The sequence below is a fragment of the Macrotis lagotis genome, chromosome 2 (assembly GCF_037893015.1).
Source record: "Macrotis lagotis isolate mMagLag1 chromosome 2, bilby.v1.9.chrom.fasta, whole genome shotgun sequence".
Lineage (NCBI taxonomy): Eukaryota > Metazoa > Chordata > Mammalia > Peramelemorphia > Peramelidae > Macrotis > Macrotis lagotis.
Window position 1 is genome coordinate 72750529 of NC_133659.1, and position 17844 is coordinate 72768372.

The 17844-nt window shown below is 40.1% G+C and overlaps 1 protein-coding gene across 1 annotated transcript in view; it reads right to left on the bottom strand.

Annotated features, from left to right (window-relative positions):
• Positions 1 to 17844, bottom strand: part of CLEC20A (C-type lectin domain containing 20A) — a 47796-nt gene that overhangs the window by 29887 nt on the left and 65 nt on the right. The window contains exons 2-3 of the mRNA XM_074220883.1: positions 17689 to 17782; positions 2634 to 3020 (exon numbers count right to left, since the gene is read on the bottom strand). Of these exons, the coding sequence (XP_074076984.1) occupies positions 2634 to 3020; positions 17689 to 17782 (481 nt within the window). The remainder of the gene's footprint in view (positions 1 to 2633; positions 3021 to 17688; positions 17783 to 17844) is intronic.

Below are 17844 nucleotides of genomic sequence, written 5' to 3' on the forward strand. Positions count from 1 at the left end.
TGCCCCAGAGGGCTATGATAACACTCTCATCATCTGGGGAAAAATCATATCTGGTCACAAGATTAGAATTCATTCTTAGATACCCCCAAACTCACAGGAACATTCTACCTAATGGGCCCCCAATACTGTAATTTTGTTTTTGTTTTTTGCAAGGTAATGGGGTTAAGTGACTTGCCTAAGATAACACAACTAAGTAAATAGTAAGTGAGATCAGATTTGAACTCAGGTCCTCCTGACTTCAGGGCTGGTACTCTAGCCACTTTACCACCTAGATGTTCCCCAATACTGTAAATCTTAACCCCACAAAAATGAATGGGAGCCCAAAGATAAAACTTATTGTACTACCAACTGGGTCAAGAACCCTAAGTCACAACTTGAAGGAAGCAGAAACTGAGTCTGCCTCGCCTGCTTGAATGTGTTAGAATTTAAAACACCTTCCCATAGGTGCAAGGATGTGACCCCTCAATGGATCAACAGATAGAGAATGGTCCTCATCCTTTTACCAGAAATGTCCATCTTAGTTGCTTGAGCAACCTTTTTAGCTCAGAGGAGGGTAAGCTGGAGCACCCCAGAACATTATCCAAAGACCATCTATCAGGAGACACTGGACAGGATAAGACTGGGTACCATTCATTCACTTAAGGCTCTTTTTCTCTTTCCCTCTTTTTTTCTACTGTTCAATTATAAAGGTTATACAAATCCCCTCGAGTAGGAATGCCTTACCATTTCTCTGTCCCATGGATGAAAGTGCCCTTTCTCTTTGATGACTTTTAATTCTGCTTTTGCATTTCCCAATAAGGTGAAAATGACTCTTTTCTGCTATCTATCTACTTCTATGTCATTCCCTTCTTACTCTATCACATTCTTTTCTTCTATCCTCTTTCTCCATTTTTTCTTCTTTGACTCTTCTTCCCCAAAAGGAGGGAAGAGACAAAATGGAGTCTAATCCAAATAGAGGAAAAAGGAAGAACAAATCATTACAATTTCTTTTATCTCAAAACTGAAGATATTTACTTCACAGGTGAGGAGAATAAGGTATGGAGGCCAAGGGAACGTAGTCTATTTTAAAGAGGAACATGGCTTGAAGGGGGACAACTATGTGGCACAATAGAATACTGGACCTGGAGTCAGGGAGACAGACTCTGGCCTCAGACACTTACCTAGTTGGGTGACCCTAGACAAATCATGGAGCTTTGCCTGCTTCCTCATCTGTAAAATGGGCTAGAGAAGAAAAAATGAAGGGAAAAAAAAGAAGAAAAAAAATATCTCTGCCAAGAAAACCCCAAATAGAGTCATGAAAAATCAATCACAACTGAAAAATGACTAAACAAATGACTTAATGGATAGGCAGGTGAGCCTGGAATCAGTAAGGTCTAGTTCAATTCCAACCTCTCTGATATTTAATTAGTGCAATGGGAATTTATGATATGGCCAGATCTCATAAGATGGAGGTACCCACATGGGAGATACCAGGGATCTGCTTCAAAACATGTCCTGAGCTGGACTACCCCATCGTTGGGAGCAGCTTTCTCCATTGGCTGCATGATCAGAGTTGCCTGTGACTTTGATTCTTTCCCCCTCCACCTCCCTCTCCTTTTCTCTTCCTTCCTTTTTTCTATCTCCCTCCCTTTTTCTGTCTTCTCCCCCACTTACCCTCCATCCCTATCCCTAAGCTTTGAGAAGCCAGGGTCTCTGGCCCCAAACACAGAGGAAGTACTTTAGCATTAGAATTTGATGGGATTAATGCTATATCGGAAGTGAGTTAAGGTGTGACCCTAAACTACCTCCTCTCCCCAGAGTACTAGGGGCATTGAAGAGATGCTACCTCTAGGTATTGGGGGAAGGAGTAGAATGCTTTATTTCTTCTTTCTGTGGCAGAAACAAGAGACCCCACCCCTCCAGTCTCCTAAGAACACTGGAGCATTGGAAGGAGGGATGGAAATGTAGGATGTCCTCAGCACTTGGGGACAGATATAGTGAGAAGTACACTAGCTGTATGATCCTGGGGAAGTCTGTTGGCTTTCTTGGAACCTCTGTTTTCTTATCTACAAAATGAAAATCAGAATATGTATAGTATCTACCTGATTGCTGGGGGTTGCAATTAGGTAGCACATGTACCGAATGGGGTGTCCCAAAGATCTTAGTATTCCTTTTAGCTTAAAACTGTATAAATGTCAGTTACTGTTGTTACTTTACCTGAGGAGGACTATGGCAGGAGGAATGTTAATAACCAAACAATTATAATAACTAGCCATTATATAGAGCTTTAAGGTTTGCAAAGCAGGTGACAAAACTCTTTTGATCCTCAGAACAATATGGGAGGTGAATGGTCTCATTGCTCACCTTTTACAGATGAAGAAACTGAGTCAGAAGGTGGTGAAATGATTGACCAAAGCTCACACAGCTGGTATCTCTCTCTCTCTCTGAGACCACATTCGAACTCAGATCTTCCTGACTCAGAGCCCAGTGTTTTAGCCACCATGGTCTTTTCCATCCAAATAGCTTTCCTTCCTCTTTTCTACCTCCCTCCTTTTCTCCATCTCCCCCTCCCCTTGCCCCAACCCTATCCCAAGCTCCATTCCCAGGGACAAGTAGCCACTGAGAGCCCAAATCATGCAAAGATGACTATGTACCATAGTAGCAAATGAAGGCATTTTTGTCTGAGCAGAAAGCAGCTTCGAAGTATGGAGAGACGATCAGAGACAACTTCAACAAAGCGCAGAATCCAGCTGAGAATTTAGGCAGGGGCCAGGGCAGGCTCGTAAGCCAAATGGGGGCCTTGAAAATTGTCCCACTGGACCAGCTGAGCGTCCCAGTTTGTGTATCAAAAAAGAGTCCAATCCAAGCAGGATCACTCTTTAGCTCAGAGTAGATACTACTTGTGATGTCTAAACTGATCAGATTTTGCAAGATGGCCAGGTCTGTGTAGTGGATCCTACAGTACCTCCGGGCGTCATCCCAGGTGAGCTTCCATTCCACTCTTGTGAAACTTGGACCATCCAGCGTCTCATCATTTGCTGCTGTGAATAGGAAAACAACTGATTTGTCCCAAGCCTTGCTTCCCTTGAGTGTCCCTGAAGTTGTCCTCCCAGTGTGGTAATCCCAATATCTGCATGTCAGACTCCTAAGACCTTACCTTAGGTGGGGTTGAGAGCTCAGGGGAAGGTAGAGGAGATAACTACACTAAATCAGACTTCTGGCAATCCAAGTTCTCACTTACCACATGTCACTTGGATGCCCATCCTTGGAACAAAGTAGAGAATTCCTGCTTCAGAAAAGGGGAAAATCAAATGTTAGCTTAAATTTTAGTCCCATTTCCTGAGCTCATTTTATAAGAGAGTCAAAAGTTGAATCCATTGGCAAGAGGGTAGGCTAGCTTGCAAGCAGGAACATTAGATTCCCTGACATCCCTTTCTCTGGGCATCCCTAGTCAACATCTTCAAGGTACTTTGGCCATACCACTAGATTATTTCCAAAAAAAAAAAAAATTAAAAAAAAGGAAGCCAAAATGAAAGTGAGAAATTTTCATGCAATTGAGAAAGTCAAACTATCCTGGGAAAGGGTAAGGGTATGAAAAGAAAACTTCCCAGGATGTTCTGACTCGTGAATCATGTTGAACTATAATGACAGTGACTCTACCTTGGGTGTCTCCTAAAAAGGACAATATGCCTATAGTCTAGTCTCTATCCTCCCACCATATATTTAATCTCTCCTAATATGTTCATATGTTCTTTCCCATGCACATAACCTGAGGAATGTTCTATGAATAAAAAGTTCAGTCCAAAAAAGTCATTCTGAGAAGCTAAGCATTGAAACAGGCCTTTCTGGTCATCCAGAAAGAATACAAAGAAAGGAGGCCAGTTATATAGCAAGAGCAAGGAATAGCAGAAGAGCTGCTTAGCTTGCTCCATTGGTGATGATATTTGTCCTTTATTCTTTTTTTTTTCAGGTTTTTGCAAGGCAAATGTGGCTTGCCCAAGGCCACACAGCTAGGTAATTATTAAGTGTCTGAGGTCGGATTTGAACCCAGGTACTCCTGACTCCAGGGCCAGTGCTCTATCCACTGAGCCACCTAGCTGCCCTGTCCTTTATTCCTGAAGAAGGGAGGTGATGCTATGACAAGCACATGAATTGGATTTTGAGTGAGGGGGTGCTATGCTAAGTCACTAGCTTCACTCTCTCCTCCTGGAACCATCTTGCTCCAGTGTACAGATATGAATCAGTATGACTGCAGATGGTCCTGGATTCGAGGCCATCAGGGTCAAATGTCTTGCCCAAAGTTACACAGCTAGTAAGTTTTTGAGGTCAGATGTGAACTCAGTCCTCCTGACTTCAGGGCTGGCTCTCTACCCACTGCAAGATCTAGCTGCCCATTGGTACCAGCATAAAACCTGGAAGAAGGCTCCCAATATGATGGGGAGACCCCTAGTAAAAATAGTACAGTAGAACATAGACAAGAATCTAATAAGGCATGGATATGTTGTATTTATGCTGTTGGAGGGACTTCCTACCTTAAGGAGATCCTAGATCCATCAAAATACTGAAATAGTTTCTGGGGTTTAATAAAAATTTACCATATATAGGTAGAGAATAAGATAGTTCAAACTGGTTTATATTTCAAATATCTTTAATAACACTGTAGAGGGACTCCCTCTATGCAGACCAACATCCCTCTCTGACTTAATAGATGGTGGTCAAAGATGGCTGTGGCTGAAACAGCGGCCCCGCCATGGCCAACCTGATGATCAACCTCTGCTTAGAACTTGCCAAGAAGGCAGTGAATTGGAGAAAGCACTTGATCTGGAGTCAGTGGTCCTGAGATTGAATCCTGCCTTTGATACTAGCTGTACAACCTTATATGTCATTTAACTTTCCTGGGTCTCAGTTTCCTTACCTGTAAAAATGAGCTGGCCTCTGAAGGCCCCTCCAGCTGCATATATGATCCTTTGATTCCCTACCTGCCAGTTCCATATTCAAGGCCTTCCTGGCTTGATCAAACTGCTCAGAGACCATATTAAGCTGGCAAACCCTTCATAAATTCAAGGTTCCTATTCCCACTGAGGCACCAGAGAAGACTTTAATGTGAGTTATGTCCAAAGTTACTAATCAGAGAAACATGCAGAGTTGTTGAAGTGGTACCAGGAGGAAAAATATATACAATAATTATTAAAATGTAAGTAGAAGAATACTTGAAGCAAAACTATAAATAATTGTCCCAGAAAAGAGCTAAGGAGGCAAATTTCCCTCTTGTCATGAGGGAGGTGGGGAACCATGGAGTCTGTGTCTCTCTTAGACACAAAATTACTCAATCAGTTGTTTTTGCTTAAATATTGTTCTTGGTTTCACAGAGGATTCAAGACAGGGTCAGTGAGTGGTGGAGGGTGGAGGGGGAAGATGGTGCAGGTAAATCCTGTAAAAACAAAAGATATCTATAAAATGTATATGTAAATATGAAAAGGCTTACATGAACTGTTACAAAGTGAATTAAGAAGAACCAGAAGATCCTTGTATACAGTAACAGCAACAGTACACTAAATGATTGTGAATGACTTTACTTAGTCTGAGCAACACAGTGACCTAAGATAATTCCAAAGGATTGATGAAAAATGCTATCCACTTCCAGAGAAAGAACTGAAAGAATGTGAACGCAGATCAAAGCGTACTTTTTTCACTTTATTTTACATTTTTCTTAGTCTTTGTTTTCTTTTACCACATGACTAATATGGAAATATATTTTTGCATGATTGCACATGTAAAACCTTTATAAAATTGCTTACTGTCTTTGGGAAAGGGTAGGAAACAGAAAAGAAGAGAATTTGACATTCAAAATTTTTAAAATTGTTTTTACACGTAATTGGAAAAAACATTATTCAAAAATTATTTTTAAAATAAAGAAAAAATATGACACTGGGGGACAATAGGTCTTAGCCTTGATATTTACTAACCCTAAGAATAATTTGCTGTCCTTGAGCTAATACTTATTTTTATTCTCTCAAAGAAAAAAAGAATAAAATACCACAGATTTTGTTGAAGAGATACACTAGAATAACTCCATAGATTTAGAGCGAACTATTGCATTTATTGGATTTGACAGGGCATCTAAGTTTGTATTCCCTGCCCTCATGAAACAAGTCATGGAATTCCTTTGGTTCCTTGTGCCTACTTGCCTGCACCAGTGTTTTAGGAGCTGATTCTGCCATCCCACTTCACTGACAGCTTGACTCTTCGGAACACCAACCTCCTGTTCCTTCTTCTCCTTCTCAAAATCATCAATCACCTTGTACCATTATAGGTTCTATTACAGCTCTTCTTTATATGTGGTTGTCACCCCTTAGAATAGAAATTTCTTGAGGAAGGGGCTTGCTTATTGATATTTGGATTCTGTACTTAGCATAGTGTCTGTCACACAGTAAGCATTTAAATTCTCTTTCTAACTATCCATCCATTATCTAGCTAGCTAGCTATCCATCCATCCATTCATCCACCTACCCTTTGATCTATCAGTTCACCTATCCATTTATTTGACTATATTCATGTAACCAATTATATTTTTAGTCTGTAAAATAGGAATATTAACACTAATCTACCTATTTCACAAGATTATTGCCAGAATCCCATAAGGCAATGTATAAGAAGAATGTTGTTTGCTTTAAGGCACTGTATAAATGTCAGCTATGTTTATTGTGTTTCTTGTATTTCTTCCAGAAATGCTAACCATCTAGCTCTGTATGCATGTGTGTGGGGGGTAATTAATACTAGGGCAAGGTGACTGAAGAAGAGGAGGAGGAAAAACCTCAATGGAGGTTGGAGATGGAGCATCTCTAGAGCGAATCCACCAGTAAAAAGATCTTGCCCTTCCAAAGAATCAACTTCTTAAAAGTGGAGCTGAAACCTGAGCTTTTCCAGGGCACACACCCCTCTCCTTCTTCCAATCCCTTCCATTGTTTCCCTCTGTTCATATGCCCCAGAGGATCTGCTCTCATGCCTGGCCTTGGTGTGGGCAGAGAGTTGGCATCTACTCCAAAGCAGTCAGGTTCTCTTTCAAGAAGAATGAGTTTTCTGGCCTGCTTTTCATTTCTCTGAACACCACCCCCACACTCCTTTCATTTTCTTTCAGCCATAACTAGCTTTCAGAATCTCTAGTCCTCAGGTGATGTGTCCCAGAATCCTCAACAATATTCCCCAAATAGAACCCATTTTCATTCACTTTAATTTTAAATTTATTTATTTATTTTTTCCAACTACATGCAAAGCTAGTTTTCAATAAACATTTTTGTCATGTTTTGAATTCCACATTTTTCTCCTTCCTTCCCTTCCCTCTTCCCCCTGACAGAGAGCAATCTAATATAGGTTATACAGGTATAACTTTGTTAAACATATATCCATATTAATCATGTTGTCATTCACTTTAATTTTACAAAACAAGTTGATGCCTCATAGCATCTGTAAGGGAAAAGACAAGGGGGTAGGTGATTGTGAATCTTGAAATTTAGAAAAAAAATGAATGGTTTAGTGAAAGGAATCCTGTATATGAAATCAGAAAACTTGGATTTTAATCACAGCTGTGTGTCCTTGGGCAGAATTCTTTAACCTCTTGGGGCTTCAATTAGCTGAGAAAATTGTAACAGGTACACTGTGGAAGTGGACTAGAAAATTGCTATTGTTCTTTTCCAATTCTAAAAATTCTTTAGTCACAACAAAAGGGATGGGAATCACAAGGCTAAAGACTGGATTATCTCCACCAAAACCTGATGGGAAAGAGGAAGGAACAAATGACCGATACTTTCCTCTGTTTGTGAAACTCACTAAATATTGCCAGATCTCAGTTTCCTCATCTGTAAAATAAGACCCAGATAACCCCTAAGACATCTTTTAGCTCTAAATCTCTGATTCTATGATCATGAAATCTTGCCATTGGGAAGACTCTCTCTCTCTCTCTCTCTCTCTCTCTCTCATCCTCTCGTCTGTCTTTCTGTCTCTCTCTCTCCAGGAATCATGAATGAGTGTGCAAACCAGTCGTATCTGCTAACTGTTCTCGGATTGTGCTTCATCTCTATCCAACTGCTCAACACAGGGTCATTTTGCCCACCATAATGCATTCCTACCTCCCCTTGCTTTCCACCTCTTGCACTAGGCAAAATAATCAAATCAGTAGCACCTCCTTTCTGAATATGGCATATCAATGAACTTCCTTCTGATCAATCCATCATCCTTGTGACACCTTAGATCAGGGATTCTTAAACCCTTTCATGATCATGTTGGGACAATCTGGTGATAAGGACTATGTCTATCTATGGCTTCTTTGAATAATGTTTTAAATTCATAATAGAAGGAAATGCTCAATTTCAGTTAAAAGTTATCCCTCATTTCTACTGTATTTTGATCAGCTGTCTCCCATGCCTAGAATTTGCTCCTTCCTTGTCTCTACCTCTCTGCTTTCCTTCAAATCTCAACTAACATCACACTTTCTACAAGAAACATTTCCCAATCCCTCTTAATCCTTTCCTTCTGAAAGCATCTTCAACTTACCTAGTATAGATATTAATTGTACATAATTATTTGTATCTTGTCTTACCCATTCAGCTGGGAGTTCCTTTTAGGGTAGGAAATGTTTTTGCTTTTCTTTGTATTTACCTCAGAATCTAGAATCGTGTCTGTTATATAGTGATCTCTTAATGAATGATAGATGACTTGACTTGACTAGCAAAAAATAAAGCTGGAATATTTTTCCCATCCATGTTCATGAACATCCTGTTAAGAATCTTCCCTTTATTTCCTGATCTACTTCTTTATATGTGTTGTTTTTCTCTAAAGAAGGGGTGGGGAATGTACAGTGCTTACAAAATCATTTGGTATGGCACTGCCACAATAATTGCAGACAGGACCTGGAAATTCAATAAATCTAGGAGGTTTTAGAAGTGAATTAATTAATAGTTTTACCAAATACAGCAGGTTAATTCTAAATTGATACATTTGTATGGCCAGCAAATAATGTTATAAACATTCAAATGACCTTTGGCAGTAAAAAAAGGTTCCCCATCCTGCTCTATAGGAATGTAAAGTCCTTAAAGGAAGATCTATCTCCCTATCTGTTTTTTTTATTCCCCAAATTTAGGACAGGGACTAGCATATAAGTGTTTTTAAAATTCCTTTTTTGTGCACTAATTCATCCATCTAGCCATCCATTCATGCACCCATCTGTCTGTCCATCCATACATCCATCTATGTAGTCCATCTGTATTGATGATAATCAGAATCAATTTTAAGCTGAACTTCACAGAGAATTGGTTCTATTTTAAAGATAAGGAAAGACTTTGTCTTGGGGAAAGTGTTGGATATAATCCCACTGAGAAGCAGATTAAAAAATGTCCTTTCCAATTTAAAAAATTATCAGCCTTAGCTATCAAATGTTTCCCCATTGATTTTATGGAATTTGGAATCTGGGTCCATTTGCTGAAAAAAGACTCATTTTGGCTCATACCCAAAGCCCAGAGAGGGACCAAACAATCTTTTACCTGATGTGGAGACCAACAGAAGCAGCCCACTGGCAAACATGGTTCTAGCCTTGGCTCTGTGCAGCCAGCATGGAGTAGGCACCTGGGCTTAAATGCAGCCAGATGATTTGATTAAGGGTGGGGCCGTGCTCTGGCAGAAGAACTGCCCAGCTCCCCTGGCTCTTCCCTCCCACGTTTCCTTCTCTAGACCCAGCTTTCTTGATTATTTTTCAGCTTGAAAGTGGTGGGAAAATCACAAAGGCAGAGTCAGCCTCTTTTGACTGGAATCAAAATAGATCCTTAAGGGACATTGACTGATCTGAAACCTAGAAAGGTGAGAAGGAGTAAATAAGGGAAGAAAGAAGAAGAGATGAGAGAAGAAGAAAAGGGAGATGAGTGGGGACTAAGAAATGCCCAATAATGTAGAAGTTCATCAGTTCAGCTAGAAGTCCCTCAGAGGTCATTCAATACTCTTCTCTTTTCTCAGTTCCAGATCCCAATTTTTAAGAAGTTTTATTGTGTCTGTTTGGTACCTATCACTCTATCACCAAGGAACCCTCCTTTCTATCAAAGAAAAACAGCTGAGGAAAAACCTACCTGTAACCTGACATGTGACACCGGCAACAGAGAACTCACATAGACCCCACTTCTTTACTAAAAGGGAGGAAGTGTATTTCATGATCTGGTTTTGGAATCGAAATGATTCCGGATCCAGAATTCCAGCTTCCTCTAGTTACTTGTCTCTTTTGTCATCCTGCAGCATCAAAACTCAATGTATCGAGGACCAAAATTGTTAGCTTTCCGACTAAACCCAAAGCTCTCATTACCTGATCTTTTTGATCCTCCCTGGCTTTATATCTATAACCTTGTTGTTACTGTTTGTCCTTCATTTCCAAAGAAGCCCAATGACATCATGAATGATATTTTGACCTGTACTGAAGCTGGATTTAAATGAGGCAGAGTTACATAGCGTCATCTCTCGCGTTCTCTTCTCCAGAGTCACTGAGGTCCAGTGGCAGGACACAAGTCAAGATGATGGGGTGCCTGGGACACAGTAGATGATGACCTTGGTGTCTTGGTGTTCAGAGAGAACTAACACCTTTGGGGTAAGGGCTTGCTGAACTGTTTTCAGGACTGCTCATTCACCTTTTTTCTTTCTTTCTTTCTTTCTTTCTTTCTTTCTTTCTTTCTTTCTTTCTTTCTTTCTTTCTTTCTTTCTTTCTTTCTTTGCAAGGCAATGGGGTTAAGTGACTAGATTTGAACTCAGGTCCTTCTGACTACAGGGCTGGTGCTCTATCTACTGCCACCTCGCTGCCCCTCATTCACCTTTGATGTTCACTTATCACTCAACTCTCTGCATACAGTAGGTATTCATTAAAGTCTCTTCTCTCAAATCTCATTGAATGGCACCATAAGTAGTTACTATCTCTAAACTAATTTAGGTCATAAGAACACAGATTTAGAACAAGAAGGGATCTTAAAAGTCATAAAGACTTACTCGGAGTCCCAGGGAAGTTTAGTGATTTGCCCAAGATCACACAGCTCCTAACTGTCTAAATCCCCATTGAATCCAAGAAATCTAGATTCTAATTCCAACCTTTTTTTAGCACTGGGGGAGGGGGTTAAGTGATTTGCTCAAGGTCCCACAATAAATATCAAGAGTCTGAGACCACATCTGAACTCAGATCCTTCTAACCCTAGGGTCAGTGCTCTTACCCACTGCAGCATTTAGCTGACCCTAATGTGAAGAGAGTGGTTGAGTGGACTTTCTTTTGTCTGTGTATATAGCATTTTATTTTTTACAGTTACTTGTGAAGATAATTTTCAACATCCATTTTTTATAAAATTTTGAATTCCAAATTTTTCCTGTCCTTCCTTCTCCCTATCTCCCTTGCCCCCTCCCCAAAACATCAAGCAATCTGATATAGGTTATACATTACATGCTTTTTCTGAGAATCACGTTACCCCTTTTCCTTGGAGCCTGCCATAATTCCTCAGAAAGAGGTTGAAAATCAGTCAGACAGCAAGTTAGCTAGCAATCCTTCCCTCCTTCATCACAATGAGGACATGTCAGATAAAAATAAGAAAAAACTACTTTTCCACTGCACTGAACAGTTTACCAACATTTTTCTCATGATTCTGTGAGATTGGTGGTGCAACTAATGTAGTAGAAAGGATGCTGACCATAGTCCAAAGGACTCAGTATGAATCTTGGCTTTGATTCTTCCTGGCTATGCAAACCTCAGCAAGTCACTTAATCTCTTTAAAGAGGTTTTCTCATCTATCTTTGGGATTTGTACTATTTAAATGTATTAGGGATTTGTAATTTCATTTACAATTTTCTTTCTCTATTCTACTGTATATATGGAAACACTTGTTTTATTTGATGTTTAGAAGTTCAGTTCAGAATTCAATTTTTTTTTAAAAAAAGAAAAAACAGAGGGCAGCAAGTGACGCAGTGGATAGAGCACCAGCCCTGGAATCAGGAGTACCTGGGTTCAAACCCAGGTTTCTTTTGACTCAAACTTGATGTTTCTGCTTCACCCTGGTGACCCACTAATGCAATGAGGACAAGAGCCTGAGGAAAGGCTCCCTCTAAGTTGGATTTTTTTTTATTGTGCTGAGCCCAAGTTAATTTCTCAGATGAATCTGTGCTAATTTACAGATCTGGGTTAAATCATTCTCATCATTTGAGACTAATATATGTCTTCAAGTTTTCTTTTTATGCCGTGAACTAGTAAATGGGAAGTTTCTTTTTCTTGGTCTGAATCTGAGATTTCGTGGTGTGAGGGAGTTCCACTGTGGAAACTCTCTCCCCTGATACAGATCAGCCACTTTTCTGTCACTTGGAATGGTATAGAAGTACCAGGGACAGAGAGTGAAGTAACCAAGGGCATGCTCATGGATGCATAGCTGTACACACACACACACACACACACACACACACACACACACACACACATTGCAGAAGCATAACCTGAACCCAGGTCTTCTTCACTCCAAAGCTGGACTTCTTGATTCTCTAGATTAAGTTGCTGAAAATCAAATGAGATTATAGAAATGAAATCATTACGCAAATTTCAGGCCCTATAATAATGTGTAAGGGGGGATACTCTAGCTTCCACCTCTGAAGTCCTGGTGAGGCTTCATCTGTCTAATTTGCCTCCCTGGTTGCATAGCAATGGAGATAGACTATGGTAGGCAGAGGGAGGTGATTTCAGAATCTGGGGGTAGAAGGGAAATAGCAGCAGGAGCAACAAAAATAAACAAACAAAACAACAGCAATATTATCTAATATTTATAAAACTCCTTCAGGTTTTCAAAATACTAGATGGGGAGTACCAAAAGCTCAAAACTGAACTTAGCCTTTGGAGATGCTATCTACACATGCACACATGAATACTCACATATATTTGCATATATGTGTAAGGTATTAAGCTTTAGTAGCTTAAGTCTACACTGTCTTTTGAGACATGTTGTGCATATATATGTCATTGTATGTTCATTTATCCATGCACATAAGAATGTTTACATGTGCACATTGCACCAAGACTTCTGGGACATCCTGTTCATGTGTTTATATGTATCTATGTAAGTGTAAACATTTATATATGCACACATGTACCCATGTCTATCACTTGCTTGCAAGTCTGTTATTGTTGTTGCTACCATTTTTCCCTGTCAAGTCTCTGAAGTCACCCCTCTCTGTCCTTTAGCCATGGCAGTCTCCATCCATTGCTATGCATTTGTGCTATACATGCAAATGAAACCATGCCAGGACATGACAAAAGGCTAGAGAGCCCCTGTTACACATGATTATGGTATTGGAACTTGTCAAAATATTTTCATATTCATTATCTCATTTGATTTTTGGCAGATGTTCTATTTTGGAGACAAGAAGACCTGGTTTTAAATCTTATTCTGATGAGTAAGTCACTGAACCTCTTCTTGTCCTAGGCACCTCTCAAAGACTGTAAGTTGCAAGAGAGTTGCTAATCTGCAACAAAGATTTCGGGGACCCCGTGTATAATGTCCTTTGACCCTCTTCACAAGCCTATAAGATGGGTACTATTTTTATTATCCCATTTTTCCAAGGAAGGACCAACACAGGTTAAGTGAATTGCTTAGGGTCACACAAATTTGTAGGATATGATACTCTTTTCTCATCACCAAAATTTGAAAGTTACATCACAATTCAAAACAGTAACAGCTTAATGATCCAACCAAATGCAACCACAATGGAGAAAAGAGGGATACTCTAGAAGAAAAACCAAGATATCGTCTTTTGGTCCGGAATGGTCAGGGAAGACTCTAGGAAGATATGAGACCAAGCCTGGCAGATGTCTCTTGGTGCTTGTGCTGTGCTATTCCCATTAAGTCCCTATAAAGAGGAGGGGGCAAAATGAATTTCCTCCACGGAACCCAACAGTGATCTATCTTGGCAGGTCCAGATCCTGGTTTTATGGTTTGTTCAGCACCCATGTAAATGGCGCTCCATAAATCAGAACATATTCTGCTCTAAGAAGCCCTCCCTTCTCCTTAGGAGTGAGAACATTACTGTAAGCTGTTCCAGCTAAAGGAAGGATCTTCAAATTTGAATGAGGGAAGTTTAGAGAACAGGCACCCGTCTCCTGGCCAGGTTAGCAGTAAACATCCTGTTTGACTAAGGTGTGAGAAACAAAGTAGTTCATAGGGAACTTCCCCACAGTATCTCCCTGAAGCATCTTGATCTTCTCCAAATGAACATATCCCTTAATATTCTCTGGCCTCGGTAAAAAAGGAAAAAAAAATCACAGGAAGCATCCAAGATCAGGTTCAATTTCCATGATCACAACTTATATTTGCACCATCTCCACTGAGACCCATGTCATTGCAACTGAGCTGATATTGGTACCTTATTATGATTTGCAGCATTTCTCCTCCCCAACCCTAATCTCTCTTATTGCTTGTATTATATTGCCCATATTTTATATTGTTTAACACTTTAGAATTTGAATTCCCAGAGGGTAGGCACTACTTAATTTTTGTAAAGTTGTGCTTTTTTTTTCAGTCCTATCCATGACTCCATTTGGATTTGCTTGACAAAGATACTGGCATGGTTTGCCATTTCCTTCTCCAGTTTATTTTACAGATGAGGAAACTGAGGGAAACAGGGTGAAGTGACTGGCCCAGGATCACACAGCTAGTAAGTATCTCAGTTCGTATTTGAACTCATAATCATGAGTCTTTCTGATTCCAAGACCAGTGCTCTAATAGCTGTGCTACCCAGAATCCTAGAACTAACCAGTCCTCTCTGCCTCATCTACTCTGAGCAGGGTAGATGACTGTGGATCTCTAGTCATGAAACCTCTCCGGGACTTCATTTCAGCTTCTTTTAGGAGGTGGGGTGGAGATGGGGGAAGACAAAGTCTTGGCTTGAGACAATTAGGTCTCAATGCAGGTCCTGGAGTAGCTCTAGTAAATCGGTGTGTAGATCAAGAGGAGAGAAGGGCAAGGCCATATGAGGGACGGAAAAGCACAGAAATATGGTTTGGCAGGCATCGTGGGGGCACAGGGGGAAAGAGAGCAGGCTCACAGAGACGTCTGCAGAGCATAGACAAAAGGGCCTGGGAGTCAGTAGATTGGGGTCAGAATGCTGGATAGTGAACAATAAATTTGAAAGCTAGAATCCAATTCTCCTCATTCTTAGTCTCTAGTTTTTGGTACCAAGTTCTATTGCCACGTGAAAAAGGGGTGATGATGATAATACCTGTCCCCTTTCTCTGACTGATGAAGAGAGGGAAGAAGAGTCATTTCTAGCCTTACTATTTTTATTGAAAACACTTTCATTAGTGCTCCCTAATTTCCTAAGAGATAGGAGATCCACAGGGGCTCTGGGCAAAGGGACAAGTTGTTCCCTAGAATTTAAATAGAATGAAATATCACTTTGGTATGTATTCACTGAATGGGGATAATTCAAGACTCCAATTTTGTTTTAACAGTATGAGATCTAACAGGGATGCCTATAGCAAAGGCACTAGGATGGGGAAGCATGAATGTGGGGCATAGCCCCCATTACTTCCAAGGCTCCAGATGTTCTTAATGGCTTTTTTACCTCTATCCCACTGAATATTTCTTGCTTCTTGGATGTTGTGTTACATGTAATTTGCATAAATTTGTGTAATCTGTGCTGTCTGTTGTTTCAAGTGAACACTTCCTACAACTAACAAATTGTACAAAAATATAATAAAAGGAAGGAAGTGGATCTAGTCAAGCATGATTTCAATAGAAGTAAAAAGGGAACGGTAGTCCAATGCCTGGCATTATTGACTAAAAGGTTTCAAAATTTACACACTTTAAAATACTAAGCACAGCCCTGGAGTTAGGAGGACTTGAGTTCAAATTACCTGTGTGAATTTGTGTCACTTAACCCCATTGCCTTGCCCCCCCCACAAATGTTAAAAAATGAAATATTATGCAGGAGCAATATTTACAAAGGAAAAAAGCAGACAATAGGGAGGGAGGCAGAGATATAGACAATGGAGAAAGGGAGACAAGAAGGGAGAGAGAGTGAAACTGAGAAAACTGGAGATTCAGAGACAGAGAGATGAATCCAGAATGAAGCTATGGAAAGAATAATAAAACTGGAGTCAAAGAAGCCCCATGACTTTGGATAAGCCACCATGAGCCTTAGTTTCTCTATTTGTGGAACGAGAATAATGACATTCCCTACCTTAGAGGATTTTTTCCAAGATCAAATGAGGAGGGCAGTTATGTGACACTGGATAGAGCACCAGCCCTGGAGTCAGGAGGGCCTGAGTTCAAATCCGGCCTCAGACACTTAACAATTACCTAGCCGTGTGACCTTGGACAAATCACTTAACCCCATTGCCTTACCAAAGAAAAAAGATCAAATGAGGAAGGCAAAATGGTAAGAATCGAAAGAACCTTGGATTTGGAGTCAGAGAAGGGATGTGAGTTGAATTCAATACAATAAGCATTTATTTATAAGAAGCATCTTGATGTAGTTCAGAAGCATCAGGCTCTATGCCTGCAAGACTCAATGTAACTGAAACCTGATTAAATTATAACTGGAAAATGTTCAACAACAGCAACAAAATACAATCTGTAGTTTTCTAAGTCAATATGAGACCCGGAGTGATATGTTTCTATTTGTATTTGATGCCACAGCGTAGTAGACAATCAACCTTGAAGGAGAATAAGAAGTTATGGTATTCTAGGCAAAGACACTTTCACTATTAAATAACTAATTTACTAATCAATAAATAATTAATTCTTTACTAATTATTAATTTTTATCTCTTATGATCCCTCCCAGTAATCCTGAAAGGTGGGTACTGATATTATCCCCATTAAACAATTGAGGAAACTGAGGCAGGCAGCGAAGTTAAGGGAATTGCCTAGAATCACACAACTGATAAGTGTCTGAGGTCAGATTTGAACTTGGCTCCAGGACCTGCATTGAGGCCTAATTGTCTCAAGCCAAGACTCTGTCTTCCCCCATCTCCACCCCACCTCCTAAAAGAAGCTGAAATGAAGTCCTGGAGAGGTTTGATGATTAGATAGTCAGAATATAAACTTAATCTTCCAGGTCCTCAGTTTCTCTCATCTCTAAGGTCCCTATGATTATCTGAGCCTGTGACCTGCCCAAGATTACAGAGCTACTGAAAGACCTGGGTTCAGATCTTACCTAGAACATAAATTGGGTTACTGTGAACAAGTCACTGAAACTCTCAGTTCTCAGCTCTCTAAGATCACAGTTATCCTTTCTACATCATGCAGGTCGGGGGTGAGGCACTCCCCCCTTCTTTCCCTGCCACCCTAGAATCTGGAAAATTCTCATAAAATTTTTGGCTCTCCCTACCAACTGAGAAGAAGTCTGAATTATTACAGGATTAAAAGATAAAATGATATTATGCAGTAGCTATATATTTTATACATTTTTTAGTTTCTAAACCTTTTCTGCAACATCCACAAAACTCCCCCCAAATTGCTATTTCATTTCTTATGTTTATCCACAATATATGGAAACCACGATGGGGAAAGTTGCAATGTGGAAGGAATAGCATAGACATATCAAGGAATGTGTCTCCCTGCATTGGTAGATGTAGAATCCTCATCTGGACATTCTCTACTCCAATAAAATCACAAAATCGATTCCTATTTTACAGAGAAAAATGAGAAAGAGTTCCTACCCTCAAGGTGCTTACAATCTCTTAGAGCATTTAACTGTAAGGGAGGCTTATTACGAGGAAGGAAACACCGCAATTTTGGAGTCTTAGGCTGGACCTCTCAGATTGAACCGCTGGGGCAGTCAATAAGGAGGCAAGACCTAGTGGTGGGTGAATCTT